The sequence below is a fragment of the Theobroma cacao genome, chromosome 1 (genome assembly GCF_053813885.1).
Source record: "Theobroma cacao isolate CCN51 chromosome 1, ASM5381388v1, whole genome shotgun sequence".
Lineage (NCBI taxonomy): Eukaryota > Viridiplantae > Streptophyta > Magnoliopsida > Malvales > Malvaceae > Theobroma > Theobroma cacao.
The window spans coordinates 2,069,636-2,086,100 of NC_142639.1; the positions used below are offsets into that span (position 1 = coordinate 2,069,636).

Genomic DNA, 16,465 nt, shown 5'->3' on the forward strand with positions numbered 1-16,465 from the left:
ATTTTAGTTGCTCTCAAGCTAATTTACACAATGGAATGAGATGTCAAGAAGTGGGTATCCACCTTTTGTGTTTACCTGCTCTTTTTTCATGGCCTTTTTTTTTTTTTTTTTGCTCCATACTAAAATTTTCTATTGCTTTCTGGAGCCCCCCTCCCCCCCATCCTTTATTCTATTATCTTCCTTTTGAGAAAGAAAGTCTGCTTAAAAAGAGTTGAAAGTCACATTGGATTTTATTCTCCATTGATCGAAATTAGTGAAGCAAGCTATGCTTTTAAAATAGATCTGATATGGGTTTTACCAAGTTTCTTTTCTTCGTAAAAACTTTTATTAACAGAGTTGAACCAGTTCTCAAGTCTGGTTAAGGCATAAAGGGTACTAGTATGAAAGCGAAAAGGAAAAGGATTGTGGGTACTTTAGCAAGATGGGGAGTTTTTAGTAAAGCAAAGAGTAGCAGGTTGTCAATCCTCATTCCCTTCACGAGAAATAAAGAAAGGCACATCAGCTTTTTCTCAGAATTCGTCAATTCATGGTAGGTCATATCTGCTGCCTGCTGCCTGCTAACTTTCAAATGTTCTTTTCTAACATAACCCCACTTCCTTGTAACATAATTACATGATTAATTTTGTGATTAGCGCAATCAATGGACCCCTCTAAGTTGGAAATTTGGTTGAACCATGCAGTCTGAATGTGGCATAGTCATCATCATCAGATTGTTATTCTCTTCTCAAAAAATTAATCTGATGTATTGTGCAGTGGTCACGTTTCAGCAAAGAATTGATCATAGATTAATCCTTTTGTCTTGGTGAAGACATGATTTAGTATTTTCTTGGACCATGAGGCAATATTTCAGCAAATGACAAGTACTACATAGGCTTAAAAAGGAGCTTTTGTTGTAGACATTGTAGTACTGTTTCTTTATATTTGCTCAAAATCTGAAGAACATTGATTGGATATACTGAGAAAATTAAAGAAAGGAAACCAACACAAATGTTGGATTTAAACTAAATTTCATCGCTTGAATGTTCTTGGTTTACACTACATTTGTGTACCATTGTGGGGATTAGGACCATGACAACACAGATAAATTATACAGGCCTTGAGAATGATTTTATTGATATAATATCTGATGGAGAAAAAACAGAACAATGACAATGCAGTTGATGGATATTAATCAAGCCTTGACCCCCCTAAGGGATGCATCAAGTTTTCTTTTGGACTTTGAACCAACCCATATGGGAGAGATAGAGAGAGAAGGAGTGGAGTGGGGACAGAAACGGGGAAGGGAGAGATACCTTTTGCTGGTTATGATTGGCATTGACTCCCTTGTCCAAATGTCCTTGGAAAGTTCGCTTTTTCTATCGCAATTGTGGGATTCTACGCCTTCCCCATTCCCTAACCCAAACTGCTACAATCAAACCTTGTAAAACACCCCCCATATGGCCACGAGGGCCATAAGCCTTCCCATTTTCCCACCACTTTAACATACAGTAATGCCAAACTGCTTACCCTCTCTCCATCTCTCTCTCTCTCTCTCTCTCTCTCCTCTTTGGCCAATATTAATAGGTATTTTCTGTGGATTTCGTGGTTTTGTTCGACCAACTAAAAGCACTGTTTAGTCCCCCACTCTTTGAGGCTTGACAGATTCATGGGTAGTCTCAATGGAGAAGCCCTGCTTTTGAATTCTGAATCACGTTTTTGAATAAAGTTACGTGATTTGGGCACTTCATTCTTGTTTATATGAATTGTCCTTTTCTTCTTATGTCAAAGCTGATGGCAGAGCTGGTTTTGAGTGCAGAATGATGATAACTACAAATAAATTTGATATTTTCTGCCTCCAGGCATGCCTCAAGAATCCACAAATTATCATTATCAAATAAAGATTTATACCAGCAAATTTCTGGTATGGCTAGTAAAGAAGTATCAACAATTTTGTAGGAATGCAGCAGATGCTTAGAGATGTCTGAGAAGCTATGAACAACAATTTATATAGACAGATTGAGTTATAATTTTGTTTCCACAAGAAACAAGCAACTATGGTAACAGAAACAAAAACAAGCACCTTCGTAGCAGAGTCCTATGAACCTGTTTCTCTGAATTTTCCAGGCTTCCTTTGAAATTCATACATCTTTTGTTTTCGTTTCTAATTTGTCTTCGCTTCAGTTGAATATTGTAGTAAGAAATTCCTTGAGAAGTGCAAATTTTGCTGCAAGTACAGGATGTGAACTCACCACCTTCTGATTGATTTTCAAGTTTCAACTTCTCTTCTTCAATACAACATGGTCCTAGGGGATCTTGGCATTGTTTAACCATTCAGAAAAAAATTTTGTTGAAAATAAAACTTGATAATTGAGGGAATATAACCTGATTCAAGACCCCTGGAGACACATGGGTATCTAACCTAACCTTGTGCTTACAAACTGACAACTTTTCGAGAAAAATCTCAGTTTGCATCATGCATGGAACTTCGAGCCTGTTAGATTAGGGGGATATTATTAATACACCTCGATGGTTTCATTGATCTATGAAGCATGTCTGTCAGTTTCATTTGAAAATTTGATTCTCTTCACTTACTCTCTATAACCAAACAAAAATTTACAGGTTTTTCTCGGAATTCTTATATTTTTTTGTCATTGAGAAGCAACCCATCTGACTTGTATAAAAATCTAGATAATAAGATAAAATAGAAGTTTCATTTGTTTATTATTGAGACTGCAAAATTTCAGCCCTTTGCTGATAGAGCCTAAAATATCAGAATAGCTCCAAAAGAACTCTCTGTCTCTCTCTCTCTCTCATTGACCCCAATGGAAGAATCACTTAGCAAAGTAGATATAAGAAGACGTAAATGATGATGTTAAGTACCCAGGTTAAATTAATCAGTTTCATAATATCGTATATAGTAATGCTTCTGAAAGGTAATATCTCACAATCTGTCAATGTAGAAATATTAGCAGCAACCGAAATTGATTTGACAGAAATGGCCAAAATTTTCAGCTAATCTAAGCCATCCTTCATCCTGAAGTTTAATCATATTAAAACATCATTTTTTTTCCTCTAAGCTACCTTGCAGATTGGACTGATTTGTTTATAGACTAGGCTTTTGGATTTTTCTGCAATCTCAATATAAAAGGTGTCAATTAAACAATTATTAATAAGAAAGTTTTTCAATTTAGCAAACTCTCTCTTTCCCTCTTCCTACCTCCTTCTTCCTTGTTGCAGTGATAAGAGAAACTTTTTCTCAGTAGTTGAGTATGACGACAAAAAGAGAGACCTGGCTACCTTACAACACACACAATCCTGCTTTTTTCTTTTGTATTGATCTTGGAAAAGGTCAAGCCCCAATAACCCTTTTTTTATTTTTTAGTTTTGTGGATTCTATGACAAACGTTAGTCTCTTTGACAGTGAAGGACAATCTGGGAATCTGGCTTTGCCCCTATTTTCTCCAAAAAGGAGATTTAGACAAAGAGAAACCCCACAAAACCTCATTTCCTATTAAGCATCCAATGTCTCCTTTTAAAACTTCACCTTTCATCCCTTTTGAGGTGAGGTGAGGTGAGAGCCTGCTATTGGTTTTTTAACCTTACTATTGTTAGCAACTTACATTTGGACATAAACAAGTTCTTGGTTAGTGTTCATTTGTTTTTTGAAAATTTCTTGGTTAGTGTTCATAATCCTTTATATTTGGAAGGACTCGCCTGAGACTTTCTTCTAGCCGGTTAAAGTATAATTTTTGCTGAATTGACTAGCTAATCAAGCCAATGGAATCATGATTGTTTTTTAGATAAAAGGAACAAAACAACAGGTTGAGTTGAGGATAATTGGATGTTAAATGGCCTGCATGAATGATGATATAATCCAAAATGGCAGTTTGCCCGATAACATAAATTATTTGCTTAGAGTATTGTTGTAAGATTAGTTGGAAAACCAACTCAAAATACCAGCCTTTCCAACTGGATTAGGCCAATTTGTGATCTTTTAGTTGAAACATTTTAACAATTAATCAAACTAACCACCATTTTCCACCCATGTCAAGCAACCATTTTAATACAGTAATGATGGTTTTGTTCATTGAATTGATTTGAGTTGCTTGATTTGCCAATTGTGAGAACAGAAACTTTTGTCATGTATAAACATGTGATAGGCTGATTTTTCTCACATCTGAGTCAACAAGTTGGTGAATGGGTGATGCACCAAATTCAATCAAAGTGCGGAGCTAACTTCATGGCTAAAGCTGGAGGGGGAAAAAGAGAACTTGACCTTTTGTTCTTTTCAGATTTTGTTGAGAAAAGTTATGTTAGCTAAGACAAGAAATTCTGGTGGCCAGACTTCTGTAGCTCTGCAGTTTTGGCTTATTACTATAGTAAGCCTAAAAATGAAATGAATAGCACAATATTATTTTTTCCCCAAAGATTATACCAAACTATTGGTGCAAAAGTAAATTAAGATACCACTTTGATAATTTTTACATTTCACAGCTTTACTGAGATATGTCAGAGATTTGCTCATGAAAAATTTACCAAAACAAAGTAATTTTCAGGTAATTAAACAAAATTCTGACACGTACCCATAATCTCAATACTGTTCCTACGTATATATATCAAGTTGAGGATAGTAGTATCAGTGTAGAGTAGCAGTATCAGTATGAGACAGGGCAGCAGGGAGGGTCACCAACTCCCACTTGCTTTCCAACAAGAGAAAAGAACGTAGAAAATGAGGTATCAATAAATAAATGCTTTTGTAGACTAAAATTTCCTTCTCTCTACGTCTAAAATCCTCCTCTCATTGATCGATACTTTGGACCTCTTGTTGAGTGAAGAAAATTGTCCACTTTTGGACCTTTGACAATTGACATTAAAAGGGGGTATAGTGTCAAAAAAGAAAGCTTGTGTGCCTGTGCTCACTTTCTTCTTCAGCCCACGAGCTGGTTTACATCTTTTAACGCGAAAAAAAAGAGACCCTCCTCATTGCAAAAGCTAACTGATTTATAGAGTGAGTGAAGTGAGTGCCTTAGAAAAGAGAAAGAAAACACTGGTCAAAAGCCAAAAAGTCTTATCTTTTCTTAGCCGTATTTGTGGGTTTATATGCAAAAGCATTTTCACTCCTCTGCTAAGTTGCAGGCTGTTTTTAGCAGCAAAATGATCAACTTTCTGCGTTGTGGTTGGTTCCCGGAAGTCCTAGTACTCTAAAAAATGCAAGAAGACAAGCTAAGTTTTGGAGTGTAATCACGGGTCTCTGTGCACCTACTTGGTTTCTGTCTCTCTCTCTGTTCACAATACTGTACCCGGTTGATCTTCCTCAGAACCCTTCTGGAGTTCCCTTGTTTTTTCTTTTAGCGTCTAATTGGTAAAGCCCTCTACTTTGTTCCATTTCTGCTGTCCTTCTATCAAGAAATGTTTTCCTTTCTTCTTTTTTGGTTGTTATGTTCAGTTATAAGCTCTGTGATCATATTTTCTCAGTGAGGGGATTTCTAGGCAGTGGAGACTAAAATGTTGGGACTGAGAGTGACATCATCAAGACACAAGCGTTCAAAGAGGTGACTGTTCAAAAATCTTTTGTTGGTTTGCGATCACTATTGTTGTACCATGATGTTAAGATTTTCTCTAACTGGAAGGAGTTCTGGGATGGAAGTACTTAAGAATACTTGGAACTTTGAGCATTTACAGAAGTAGAAAACCTGAAGAGGCATATGCATGCCTATTCTCCTTTATTAATTTGGTTTCATGTCCATAGTTTTGGTCGGTCATTAAATGCTTTTGTGGTCCAGATGGAGTAACAAAGGGGAGTGTTTTCAAATTATGGAACTGCTTGATTTTGGGCTTCTGGCATCAAATGTTTCTTTTCTCTGCTTAAGATTTGTTGATTATTCTGTTTTTTTTCTTCCTCTTTTCAATCTCTCAGTTTTCTTATTTTTGATAACTTTTGTAATTAATAAGTCATAGGTGAGCTATTTGAAGTAATTGAAAACCGTTTTCAGAAAATGATAGCTAAGCGAACCGCTGGTACAGGGTGAGGAAGACACCATTGGTCTTTCTGCTTCTAAAAATATGTGAGAAAAGTTAATCTCATTGCTTGAGTTTTCGAAAATACTCATGAGAGGCTACGAATTGCAATGACAGTCTTCAAATCCTGCGTTTTGCAAATCTTATCTATTGATTTTTGGCGCTTGATTTTGTCACATAGCAGCTTTCCTGATAAGAATAGAGATGAGGAAGATACCTTGGGTAGTTCTCTTGAAGCATCAAATCGAATAAAGCTGGTAATTCATTCCCTTTAGCCTTTTAACTCTAAAAGTAATTTGCAAGCTACTATTTTTCTATAGTTGGTTAAAGAGCTTAAAGCATAATGATTTGATTATCTTATTGTTTCTTTGACTAATGACTGTTTTTCTCCTGCATCCAATGTAAAGGCCTAGTACAATGCCAGCTACATGTAACTTATTTCAAGGATCTCTTTTTTTCCTTCCCTTTTCCACGCTCCTTTCTCTTTCTTTTTTCATTTACCTCCTCGTTGCTACAAAGTGGGGATAATGTAATCGAATTATTGATACAAACCAGTCCTTTAGCCGAAAGTCTAGATGGAGATGTATAAAAAAATTATATTATTTCATTTATGCTTGAAAAACTGGGATATAAGGCTGTCTAAAGGAGTTAATATCTCTTGCTAGACTAATCATTTGAGATCAATAAAAGAATACTCATCCTAAATTCATCTGCTCCTAGAGAATATTTTTCCATTGGCCAAGGGTCTGATTTATATATCCGGTACCAGGATATGGGGCACTTAAAGGACACTGCCAAAACCCAGAAGAAGCAATCTCCTACTCCCAGCACTGAGGTCCAAAACTCTTTGAAGCAAGAGGTGTGGAACTGAACCTGTTTTAGCATTGTGCTCATCTTTGGATATCACAGGGCTTGAATTCATATTGGGAGTGGCCCAGTCAGGTCTTACATAACCCAAGATTAGGCCACAGCTCACAAGTTATTCTATTGCTCTTATGACGTTTTTTTTCTTTCCAAAAATCTTTTGTGCAGATTTTACAGCTTGAGAAAAGATTAGAAGATCAATTTGAGGTTCGTCGTGCACTGGAAACAGCATTGGGTTATAGAACTTCCTCCCATGATGATACAAATGAAACGTCAGTGTCAATATCTAAGGTAGCTCCTCTAAATTCTTATTTCTCTGGGAAATAGGTGTTCATTGTTTTTGTTTTTCGTCTTCTTCTTGATTTTTTTTTAATGATATCGCTCCGAGTAAATTGCAATTGTGTTTTGGCACTGCTACTTCTAGTCTCAGTAGACAATTGAATTCTCATATATGCCCATGTTTACCTTAGAGATAAGTTTCTTCGTCTACATTTAGGCCTTTCATCATATGTTCTTGATGGTCTGCCTCTTGACACTGCTTTTCTGCAGCCAGCTACAGAATTAATCAAGGAAATTGCGGTTTTAGAGTTGGAAGTTGTATATTTGGAGCAGTACCTTCTCTCGTTGTATCGGAAAGCCTTTGATCAACAAATTGTTTCTATATCACCATCTAAAAGGGATGAAAGGTTAAAATCACCAGTAGATACCCCAAGAGGAAGATTTCCAGATGTTTCCAGACCTGATGATCCACCAAAAGTTGAAAATTCAGCTGTAAAGTCTGCTTATTGTGACAAATTATGGAAGGAGCCTAGTGGCATTGGAGCAGAAAAACTATTAGATTCTGGTGTTCATCGCTGTCATTCCTCACTATCGCAGCGTTCAGCATTTTCAAGTAGGACTTCTCCTCCAGATGAGACTTTGGATAAAGCTGTTCGAGCCTGCCATTCACAACCTTTGTCCATGATGGAGGTAACTTATTTTTAGCATGTAATCTTCTGAGTTTCTTTGTGTTTTACATTTTTTTTTAGTTGCTGGTCATAACATCATAGTAAAGCATTACGTTGTTTATTATTTCTGGGAAGGGGATCAATGATCAGAAATGACTCCATACTTGAGATAATTTAGTTCAAATCAATCATCATCAATTGGATTGCATCCACAGCAGAACAAATTAAATTTATGAGAGAATTATCTCTTCAGATGATAGTTATGGCAATTTGAGGATCTTTTGTGGATTATAACTTTTACTTGGTTCTTTACAGTATGCTCAGAATGCATCCAATATAATCAGTCTGGCTGAGCATCTTGGCACTCGCATTTCTGATCATATTCCAGAGACACCAAACAAGCTTTCTGAAGATATGATCAAGTGCATGTCTGCTATATATTGCAAGCTTGCAGACCCACCTTTGATCCAAAACGGCTTTTCATCTCCCAATTCATCCGTGTCATCAGCAAGTGCTTTTTCCCCACAGGATCAGCAGGACATGTGGAGTCCAGGATTCAGAAATAATTCATCTTTTGATGTACGGTTAGATAACCCTTTCCATGTGGAAGGACTTAAAGAGTTTAGTGGACCATATAGCACAATGGTTGAAGTCCCATGGATTTTCAGAGATAGTCAGAAATTGGGTGATGTGGAACACTTGCTACAAAATTTCAGGTGAGTCTTCCTGACATGTAATTATCACAAGAAAAACCCATTTCTGATGATACCGGGATCATCTAGCAACATTAGATGGTGTGCTCATCTTGCAGCTTTTCAATGTGTTTATCAAATAATTCTGTTATAGGTCACTTATCTGTCGACTGGAAGAAGTTGATCCTAGTAAGTTGAAACATGAAGAGAAGCTGGCATTCTGGATAAATATACACAATGCACTAGTGATGCATGTAAGTTTTCTCAACGATGAAAAGAATCTGCTTTGTAGTGTCAGCTCCATTTTTTAATGTGACAGATTATAATCAGTCTTTCTTTCATAATAGGCATTTTTGGCTTATGGTGTTCCACAAAATAATATGAAGAGATTCTTTCTACTGTTGAGAGTAAGAATAACCTGTCTCATTGTTGTGTTTCTTCAATGATGAAACAAGATTAGTATGTGTTAGCTCATACTCTTGTACTATCCAGGCAGCATATAACATTGGTGGTCACACCATCAGTGCAGATACAATACAGGGTTCCATCCTTGGATGTCGAATGTCTCGGCCAGGACAGGTAGATCTCGGGCCATATCCTTCCTGTCCTTGATTTTGATTTCTTACCTAAAAATTTTGTTAAGACCTTGTAGAGACAGGACTCCAGTCCAAAATCACAATTCTTCATGAGAAGCTTGTCTATGATATACATGAACAATATTTCTGCTTTTCCTTTTCTTCGTAAAAAAAAAAATAAGATAGGACGGAAAAAGCAGAGGAACCTGTCAATTATTTCACCTGAGGTGCAATAAAGCATTTAGTTTTAGTTTTAATTTCCCCAGTGAGGTTGATTTAATTCATGTTTTAAGGTGGTGCTAATAAAGCTTTCTCCTGCTTGTAGTGGCTTCGGTTATTACTTTCTTCAAGGGCAAAATTTAAAACTGGAGATGAAAGGCAGGCATATGCAATTGAACATCCAGAACCTCTTTTACATTTTGCACTCTGTTCAGGAAACCATTCTGATCCTGCGGTACTTTATCATCTTTTATCTGTGTTTTTCTCTTACTATTAACACCAATGATAGAATGTTCTATTGTCACTCCAATTAATTAACGATTACTGGTGAAGGATTGTTAAAAAATTATAACTTAATGGCAATTTATAATAACAATCAGTTGAAAGATACTATTCTCAATGTGTTTTTTTACATGGGAATTATCAACCTTCTGATTAATTTTATTCTTTTCTTTAGGTCCGTGCCTACACACCAAAGAGAGTATTTCAAGAGCTGGAAACTGCAAAAGAAGAGTACATTCGAGCTACCTTTGGTATCCGCAAAGACCAGAAAATTCTGTTACCAAAGATTGTAGAGTCATTTGCAAAGGATTCAAGTTTGTGTGCGGCTGGTGTCATCGAAATGGTCCAACAATCTTTGCCTGAATCACTTCGTAGGAGTATTAGAAAATGCCAGCTAGGAAAATCCCGCAAGAGCATTGAATGGATTCCTCACAACTTTACCTTTAGGTATCTAATAACTAAAGAGTTAGTAAGATGATTGCATGTATGCATTCATGCATAGTTCTTGGGCATGATGCATTTGCAAGTATTTTTGTTTTGGAGGATTTCACATTTTTCATTGTACAAAGTAGATATGAAAAGGGAAATGGTAGGATATAACAATTTGGCATCTTTTGTAATGTAATTGCCATTATGCTGTGTCATGCAATAGAAGAATCAATGATTTCTGTACTGTGCATTGAAGTTTGTATATAGTTTTGGGGTGAGCTATTCCTTGATTTAGCCTGAATACTTGCTAATCTCCATGCTTATTTGCTGGTATCAAACCAAACTGTAGTATATTCAATCACAAAAAGTATAGATTCTGACATGGATTCCTGCTAAATTGTTAACTAGGAATGTTTCATAAAAGTTGTCTATTTCACAAACCAATACTAGTGCTTGCATGTTATATTTTGAACAATCAAATAATGCTGCTAAAAGAAACAGAAGAATGAATTGCTAATTACCAAGAAAGAATATACTGAACTCTTGTCCGAAACAATTCGAAGGATCTGTCAAATGGTATGACTCTGTATCATCAGAACCAACTACTCGCTCAAACTGGCCTCTCAAGTATTTGTATCCACCTGTCTCTGTACCTCTGTGCAGCATTATCCCAGCTCCAGCCGAAACCATCTGCATCATATCAAGCACCAATTTCTCCTCTCCCATTTCCAACCTTCTGGCGAACCCTACCTTCTGTCCATTGCAATACGTCACCCAGCCCTGTGAACTACCTGGACCATGGACAGGCTCCAGGACTACTCGAAGAACACCGTACTGGATCGAACTGGTGAATCCTCGTGTGCTAAGAGGAAGTTCGACGAGGACCAAGGGAACGCTTTTTGTGTTTTCTTGCAAGCAAAGCTTAACTTTGTTACCATATATGGGACAAATGACGGTGCCAGTGACTAGTGTTACGGTGTCAGGTAAGCAATAGGAAAAGATTAACTTGTTGTATGCCCAGCATGGTGCCAAAAGGTCCATGACTTGACGTAATAAATTCCCCAACGTAAGTTGATGATGACTGTTGACGCTGGTACCTTCACCCTTTTCCATCAATGAACAATTCTTTGCTGTTTCCTAGAAAAAAAAAACCGCCCAAGAGGAAAAATGTCAAAAAAGATAAAAGAAAACAGTTGCATGGGATAAGAAAGAAGATTAAAGGGATTAGGATGGAGAAATTTGAAGGACGAAGAGTTCTGAAGGGAATCAAAGTGTTCCAAGTTTAGCTGAAGAAGTCCTTGTTCAGTAACATCTCAGATACCTTGGCGCTTATCCTGCTTGTTTCATTGATCCCAAATGCATGTTTTGAAGTTTCTTGGGCCGGATTCGGCCCCTCATAGTTTCGTTTGGGTTTGTAGTTTGTACTTCTAGTTGGGCTTAATCTAAAGTAGAATTCCCTTTTCTAACTTCATTATTGTTTCACATGGACTTAAGATAACTTAGAACTTGAGAATTTTGACAACTAAGTTTTGATTGGGCTGGTTAGAGTTGAAGCATATGCTGCAAATGTGCCCAGGCCCAATTAGCCACAGTTTACATGCCTATTGTCTATATGGATGAATAAAATTGGATCAAATCAATTATCAAATCCAATCAAATGTAATTTAGATAAAACGGCTCAATCTCATTGATTCATTCAGTTTATTGATTTGAAAATTTTAGTTTAATTGATTTATTTGATCTTAAAACCGAACTAATATATATTTTAAATTTATATAAAATAAATAAAATTTTTAAATATTAATTTGATGGTTTGTGTAAAAGTACATAATTATGTGAGTGAAAGACAAATTTTATTTTTTTATATTTAGATTATTTATATATTTTATAATTATGAATGATGTTTATAAATTTTAATATTATAATTTGCACAAGATAAAAGTGATAAAATTTTAATTCTTTTGACTTAAAATTGAAGCCACTGAACTAATTTGATATTTGATCAATTTGATACTCTTTTAAATTTGATAAATTTTAATAAATTTTCTAAAATTATTTGATATATTTAATTTTTAGTGACATGACGGATTAAATAGACTGAACTGATTAATTGTTGACCCCTGACAGTCCAGCGGGTAAATAACTCAGTCAAGCACAGCGAGTGACACATTGAACTTGAACATCTGACTCCAAAAATCCCTATCTCAATTCAATTTTAGCTCGTCTCCTGCATCTGCACGTGACCCCATCTCATAATTTGACACTAAAAATCTGGCAATCTCGGTGAAACCTACAGAGTTGGGCTCAATCATGATCATCTGTCACACGTACGTTGTGCCAGCCAAGTCTTGTGAGGACACTCGTGCTCTTGGCCCGGGTTCTGTCGGCAGAGTGCATCAGTTTTGGTTACAGTACCATTTCCTTTTCAGCAGCTCAAAGCCTTGACCTGAATTGTTGGATCACATTCTTAGTTGTTCCTTTCAGTTATTAATCAACATAATAGCCTGAATCTCCCTAGTCCCACCACCCACCTTTTATAGTTAATTTTGATGATGAATCATGCTCAACAAAGTGGTCAGTCACTCCCAAAATTGTAAATGGAAGGAAAGAAGAATGTACCAGAGAAAACTTTATCACAACAATTATTAATGTTATTTAGTATCCAAATTATGGGATATTGGAAGATATGATATAATAGTGTTGTTCCCTACTTTCATCCAGTACAAGAGACTTAATCAAGCTAGCCCTCTCAAAGCTTTCAAGACATTACCCAGAAACTCTCAGATCGGATCAGATCAGATCAGATAAGCAGCTACATATATGGCTAAATTTCTAGTATGGCTTCTCGCCTATATAATTTCCAGGAGGATTGTAGAAACAAATAGTTAAAGTAATTTGCTCCTTGCATGTAGCTTGTGCGCACCCCAGCTCCGAAGAGTTCTTCCAAACCACTTGCGTGTAAACTCCACACATATGATTTGGTGCACAAGAATTGCTGGCATAGTTGTAGTAGTTCTTCTCCTTCACCCATGTATCTACTGCCATGCGCGGCGTCACGGCTGCTCCACCGCTCCATAGCTGGTTTGCTCCATACTTATGATCTGTCAGGTTTGCAAACTGACAACCCATTTTGTTCCTTTGGTATCTCGCAAGCCGGCTCGTGGCATTGGCTAGTTGCTCGCTCCACCTGAGTGGTCCAACCCCGACTGCAGCTCTTGCTTGGTTATGTGCTTCCAGGAATTCTCTGGCTGCACTAGGCAGCAGCACTGCCGGAGCCGTGGTGCCAGGGCTGGCTGCTGGTACGACCCCCTGGGCTCTGTCGTGGCAAATAGCTAGAACTAGAACTGCAACCAAGGCGTAGGCCATTGTCTGTTGTCTATAACTGTGTCGTGGTTACCAGAAATAATTTATAGACATCCAAGGATGGGTCTGATCTATTGGGAGAAATTATTACATCACACTTCAACAAATTAAGACTCCTTTAAGTGTGATTTGAGGGTGTCATTGTTTTCAAGCTGTCATAAATTTATGATAAACATGATTTCTTTTCTTGCAGTGACATTACTGGTTTACCCTTTTTGGGTTTGGACAATTGAATCAATGATCAATGAGCGATTGAAAAAGAGATCATGCTCAATCTGTAGGCAGAGACGTGTGGTATTTGGGAATTGGGAAGTGGGGGCAATGTGATGGGTGGGAAAGGGTCCAGGTCGGGTAATGCTATTGAAAGACGGGTGGAATTTATGGGATTTGCTGCATCTTATTATTGTTTAACTAAGTTGTTACTTTGATTAATCAGAGTTTTGCATCTATAGATTTTCCTTGGAGCATTGCACGTGACCTTTGTTGACTTCGATATGTAATTTAGTTGGTCTGCCCATGTGATGTGCATTTAATCGTTTACTTCATTAATTTCAACTGTAATTTAAAAAAATAAATAAAATATTTCAATCTCACGTTACAAAAATAAAAAATTTTAAAAAATTTATAAATATAAATACTGCATACTCTATAAAATTAACGTCAAGCGTTACAACGAAGTAAGCAAGATATCCCAATGTCATTTATAAAAATAGACATTGCAAGCTCTATGGAAATTAGTCTTTTGGAGGGAAGAGAAGTAATGGCCTGTGACATAGCCGCTTACCGGAACCAAAAGGATAAACCAATTGTTCACCCCGTTCTAAACGGCCCAATGGCTAAGTCTGCCATGGTCTTCAAAGGTTCACACACCTTAACTCCAAGATAACTGATAAAAGGCAGGCCCGCTGTTATCTTCATTGGGCAACGTCTTCTTTCTAGAGTAAGAAACTAAGGATCACTTGAAAACAATTCACCCTCTAACCATTTATGTAAAGTTAAAATATACTTAACTGGAGCAACCCAAACAAATTAAGAAAGGAGTTCATAAACCTAACGAGCTTAATGATTTTTCTTAACATAGTTATATATGAACATACGTAAGTATTTAAGCTTGAAATCAAACTCAAAATCATACGTAATTTGAGGATAATAGACGTAATCAAGTCAAATTTGAGGATCTCAAATATCTTTTCAAATTGAAGTTCAAATTTAATAAAACAAGTCTTAGCCGATATCAAGTTAACTTTCCTGTTTGTACTGGAATAAGAGTTCTGACCCAGAATTTCATTGTCCGCTTGACAATACATCCGCCAATTATCCATTACCAGTGCCACAAGGAAAATACAGCTCAAGATTCCAGGGAATATGTTCATTCCAATGTTCCTTGCATAATCACTTTCGGTTATTTTAATCAAGTTCTGTAGGTTGAGGAGATTGCTAAGCATCCTGATATGTATTTCAGACAATGAATTAATTTTTCCCACAAATCTATCTGTAATAATAAGTTCCTTTTGATGAAGACAAAGGGTTACTGCAAACTCTGCTGCATTAATTGGACACGAGCCTGCCAATGGTTCTTGTTTTTTACCCTTTATGTTGGTCTGGCACCACCACTCCTTCAGCCCTTTTCTTGGCAGAAAGGGCCAACTGCTGATTCTTGTGTAGTCAAGCCCCTTCATTTGCTGCTATGTTTCTGTTTACATTTTATAAGGTTTGTAGTATTAGGCTTCAAAGGGAACAAAAAATGGGCGACGAACCCTATTAAACAGGATAGAATAACACCACAGAAGCAACCAAAAGGGCAGGTGATAATTGAGAATTTGAAAGACTAATTGGGGAGTTAAGAGTTACCACAATACAGAAAAACATAGGGCAAGAATACTAGAACAGGCCACCCTGGCTGCGTTGGCAAGCTGGCCGTAGTACTTATTGTTTCTAACGAGTGGAATGGTTGATCAATAGGCCTACAAAAGTTAGACGGACAGCTACTTGTTCAAGGAAAGTGATATACCAATCCAAACCCGTTGACTTTTTACAATCTATATCAAATAATATTAATCACATTTATGACGGAAATTACAAAACCATTAGCCAAAAAAATTACTGAATCTCTCTGCTAATGAACATGTCATCTTCCCACTTTGATCACCGGGGAATGAGTTTTGAATTACTGTAGGAGAGGTCAACACTGTCTTTCCTTATGCCAGTGCTAGCTTTGATGGCAAGAGAACACAAGTCTGGTAAGGAAAGAGGTTTGTCGGATTGGGAGAGTGGCAACAGGAAATAAATTTGTCCCGGTTGGAGTTCCTCATCATCAGGCAGCCGGGGCACGCAGGTGCCAACGGACATGTACTCTGAGCTGCAAAGGAAGCAGTTCGGGTTCTGGGAAACGACGCCCTTGGCTTGGATTGGTTGCCTGAACTCCTGAACACGACCATCGATGTGAACCACCTTGGCGGGCGTTGTTGATGAGCGTCTGATCGTGCTCGACCCTTCTCCTCCTCCTGCTCCCACAGGCTTACCTGATTTGGGGTTTGAAGTTGAGGATACACAGGCACCCATTAGGCTTCCGTTGTGATTTTCTTTTAATGCGTTAAGAAAGGCTAGAAGGGAATTTCGTTGGGGGTATTGATTACATTTATATCTCTAGGTTCTTGTATTTTTAATTGTTGCTGATGTCCCTGGGATGCAATTTTTATATATAGCCTATAGTTTTTTGGTGAATAGTTTCCTTGGTTTAAAACGTAAACTCAACATGTCACCATGACCCTTAATCATATAGTTAAAAAAAGGTCTCAATTTTAGTTGCAGTGCTAAATCTCAATCCTCAATCTGAAAAAAGAGTATGATTCCAACTTTCAGAATTTAGAGACCTAATTCTTTTGAGCAATGGAAAAGGCACGTTATTATGCAAATAAAAAGTCTCATTCGGCGGAAAGCCCACTCACCGCCCTTTTCTTTGTTCTTGTTGTTATGGTTGCGCCACACCTATGAACTTCACACTTTTAATCAATAATTCCTGACATCTTATACATACAATAATTCATGACGTCTAATTTTGAATTACATAATAAAATAATTATTTTATTTCAAAACT

The 16,465-nt window shown here is 37.1% G+C and overlaps 3 protein-coding genes across 4 annotated transcripts; 1 reads left to right on the plus strand and 2 right to left on the minus strand.

Annotated features, from left to right (window-relative positions):
- The first annotated feature begins 4,848 nt into the window (after positions 1 to 4,848).
- Positions 4,849 to 10,271, plus strand: LOC18611014 (uncharacterized). 2 transcript variants are annotated; one of them, XM_018114276.2, is made up of 12 exons: positions 4,849 to 5,341; positions 5,455 to 5,531; positions 6,179 to 6,254; positions 6,767 to 6,856; positions 7,030 to 7,152; positions 7,411 to 7,830; positions 8,124 to 8,524; positions 8,655 to 8,754; positions 8,848 to 8,907; positions 8,993 to 9,079; positions 9,401 to 9,529; positions 9,752 to 10,271. In XM_018114276.2, the coding sequence occupies exons 2-12, from the start codon at positions 5,485 to 5,487 to the stop codon at positions 10,052 to 10,054; spliced, it is 1,836 nt and encodes a 611-aa protein (XP_017969765.2). In that variant the 5' UTR covers positions 4,849 to 5,341; positions 5,455 to 5,484; the 3' UTR covers positions 10,055 to 10,271. The 2 variants fall into 2 exon arrangements, with proteins under 2 accessions (XP_017969765.2, XP_017969766.2); XM_018114277.2 differs by having other exon boundaries at positions 4,850 to 5,341; positions 6,182 to 6,254.
- Positions 10,272 to 10,402: 131 nt separating this feature from the next.
- Positions 10,403 to 11,316, minus strand: LOC18611016 (protein MIZU-KUSSEI 1-like). Its single transcript, XM_007047023.3, has one exon. It carries the CDS (start codon positions 11,116 to 11,118, stop codon positions 10,519 to 10,521), a length of 600 nt encoding a protein of 199 aa, XP_007047085.3. The 5' UTR covers positions 11,119 to 11,316; the 3' UTR covers positions 10,403 to 10,518.
- Positions 11,317 to 12,634: 1,318 nt separating this feature from the next.
- LOC18611017 (CAP (Cysteine-rich secretory proteins, Antigen 5, and Pathogenesis-related 1 protein) superfamily protein) lies at positions 12,635 to 13,509 on the minus strand. The gene has a single exon (XM_007047024.3). The coding sequence runs from the start codon at positions 13,369 to 13,371 to the stop codon at positions 12,838 to 12,840; it is 534 nt and encodes a 177-aa protein (XP_007047086.3). The 5' UTR covers positions 13,372 to 13,509; the 3' UTR covers positions 12,635 to 12,837.
- Positions 13,510 to 16,465: the final 2,956 nt, after the last annotated feature.

Excerpts from the sequence above, each read along its gene's own strand:
- LOC18611014 (XM_018114276.2), top strand. The coding sequence starts at position 5,485 with ATGTTGGGACTGAGAGTGACATCATCAAGACACAAGCGTTCAAAGAG. Across the intron at positions 6,255-6,766 it reads CATCAAATCGAATAAAGCTG|GATATGGGGCACTTAAAGGA; the intron begins GTAATTCATTCC and ends ATCCGGTACCAG. Across the intron at positions 7,153-7,410 it reads CGTCAGTGTCAATATCTAAG|CCAGCTACAGAATTAATCAA; the intron begins GTAGCTCCTCTA and ends GCTTTTCTGCAG.
- LOC18611016 (XM_007047023.3), bottom strand. The coding sequence starts at position 11,118 with ATGGAAAAGGGTGAAGGTACCAGCGTCAACAGTCATCATCAACTTACG.
- LOC18611017 (XM_007047024.3), bottom strand. The coding sequence starts at position 13,371 with ATGGCCTACGCCTTGGTTGCAGTTCTAGTTCTAGCTATTTGCCACGAC.